We start from the raw sequence: 1,533 nt of genomic DNA, 5'->3' as shown, positions 1-1,533 counted from the left end.
AAGCTCCAATAAATACAGCAGGGATGTCAAATCATGGCCCACAAGTCAAATGTGACCCTCGAGATGGCTTGGTGGATGCCAAGAAGAATTATTAGCCTGTGAAACTATGGTCATTATGTAGGAAAACTGTCTTATAAATTCTGTTATCATGAGTTTTAAAATCTATTGAAATAAATTTTATGTTCAGGAACTTGATACTAGACAGTTTCATATAACATAACCTTGCAAAATCATGTATGTTGGCCCTCAAGATGGAAAATGAAATGAAAGCTTTTGAGCTTGACACCCCTGATATACAGCATTTTTGTATTTTTCATTATGTTAAAATTACACATTACACGTATATACAGTATAACTAATCAAATGTGGACTTCTTACCATAATAAGTCTTTATTGTTTCACAATTAATGCCCTCTATCTTTACAAGTTGTTTGCGAATTTCTTCACGTTCATTACCAGTCAATACTGAATTTTGCAAGAGGCATGCTGACTTCTGCAATTAAAGACCATTTAGTTTACATTCTGACCATATTTAACAAAGTCAAGAGATATATATTAGTATTGTACTTAGAAAAGATTTCACACATTATTTTTTTCTAACTTTGGCACCACAAAATCATGGTATGAGTTGTATACAGTTTACCTGACTATAAAAGGTAAAACTTTTGGATCATATATTTCTCCATGAACTTACTATGTATCTCTCAGTATGTTTATTGCCGATGAGATGGTGATACATAGCATCTAGTTTGCCATGTGCTGCACAGAGATTACACTTATAATACATATGATCATGGTATTTTTCAAATTCTTCAACCATTTGGAGACCTGTGAATACATAATAAAATATGGTCATACATACAATGTTTTCACTATAATTTCTATCATTATTGTAATTAGGATATGCTACTGATATAAAACTGATATTGCACTTCACACCTCTACATGTCTTAAGCCCATAAGGCAGCAATTTTTTAGCCTCTCTTTGTTCCCCAGAGCAATCAATTAACAAGATTTTAAAAATATTATTTGGTCTCAAGCTGGTATTTTAAAAAAATTACTGAACAACCAATTATCAAAGTTAAAAACATTACCATTTGTATATCTATGAGAATGGGAAACTTACAAAAACCAGCACATAAAACTATAACAGAAAATACAATAAAACACATAAATCAGGTATTTATCACATATTTTTGTACATTCAAAACACATGGTATAAAATAAAAAAACATTGCTCAGCTTTGCCAGAAGTGACAGTATGAAGGGAGACGAAGGGAATCGTGCAAAAAGGAGGGATACAATGGGATTGTGTGTAATCACCTCTAAGGGTTTGGGGGGAATATAAGTTCGACAAAACACTTGTGAAGTATATACAAAATTAAAAACACAGGAGTTAAACTGTTTAGCACTCACCAAGAGGTTTGATTTGGCTACTGAGCAGTCGATGTCGCAAGGAGTTAGAGGCAAAATCTGAAGCCCTACTTGAGTAAGACGGCTCACCAGCTTCTCGCACCTTTTTGTCTAGATTCT

General features: G+C 33.1%; 1 protein-coding gene across 1 annotated transcript in view; it reads right to left on the bottom strand.

Annotated features, from left to right (window-relative positions):
• The window catches only part of LOC119591960, a gene marked incomplete at its 5' end in the record, with an annotated part of 42,824 nt that overhangs the window by 8,898 nt on the left and 32,393 nt on the right, over window positions 1-1,533 (bottom strand). Inside the window, 3 exon segments of the mRNA XM_037940714.1 lie at window positions 379-493; window positions 695-828; window positions 1,417-1,531. Of these exon segments, the coding sequence (XP_037796642.1) occupies window positions 379-493; window positions 695-828; window positions 1,417-1,531 (364 nt within the window).

The sequence above is a fragment of the Penaeus monodon genome, chromosome 29, assembly GCF_015228065.2.
Source record: "Penaeus monodon isolate SGIC_2016 chromosome 29, NSTDA_Pmon_1, whole genome shotgun sequence".
Lineage (NCBI taxonomy): Eukaryota > Metazoa > Arthropoda > Malacostraca > Decapoda > Penaeidae > Penaeus > Penaeus monodon.
The sequence above is the reverse complement of the archived record's forward strand: the minus strand, read 5'-3'. Positions and strand labels throughout refer to the sequence as shown.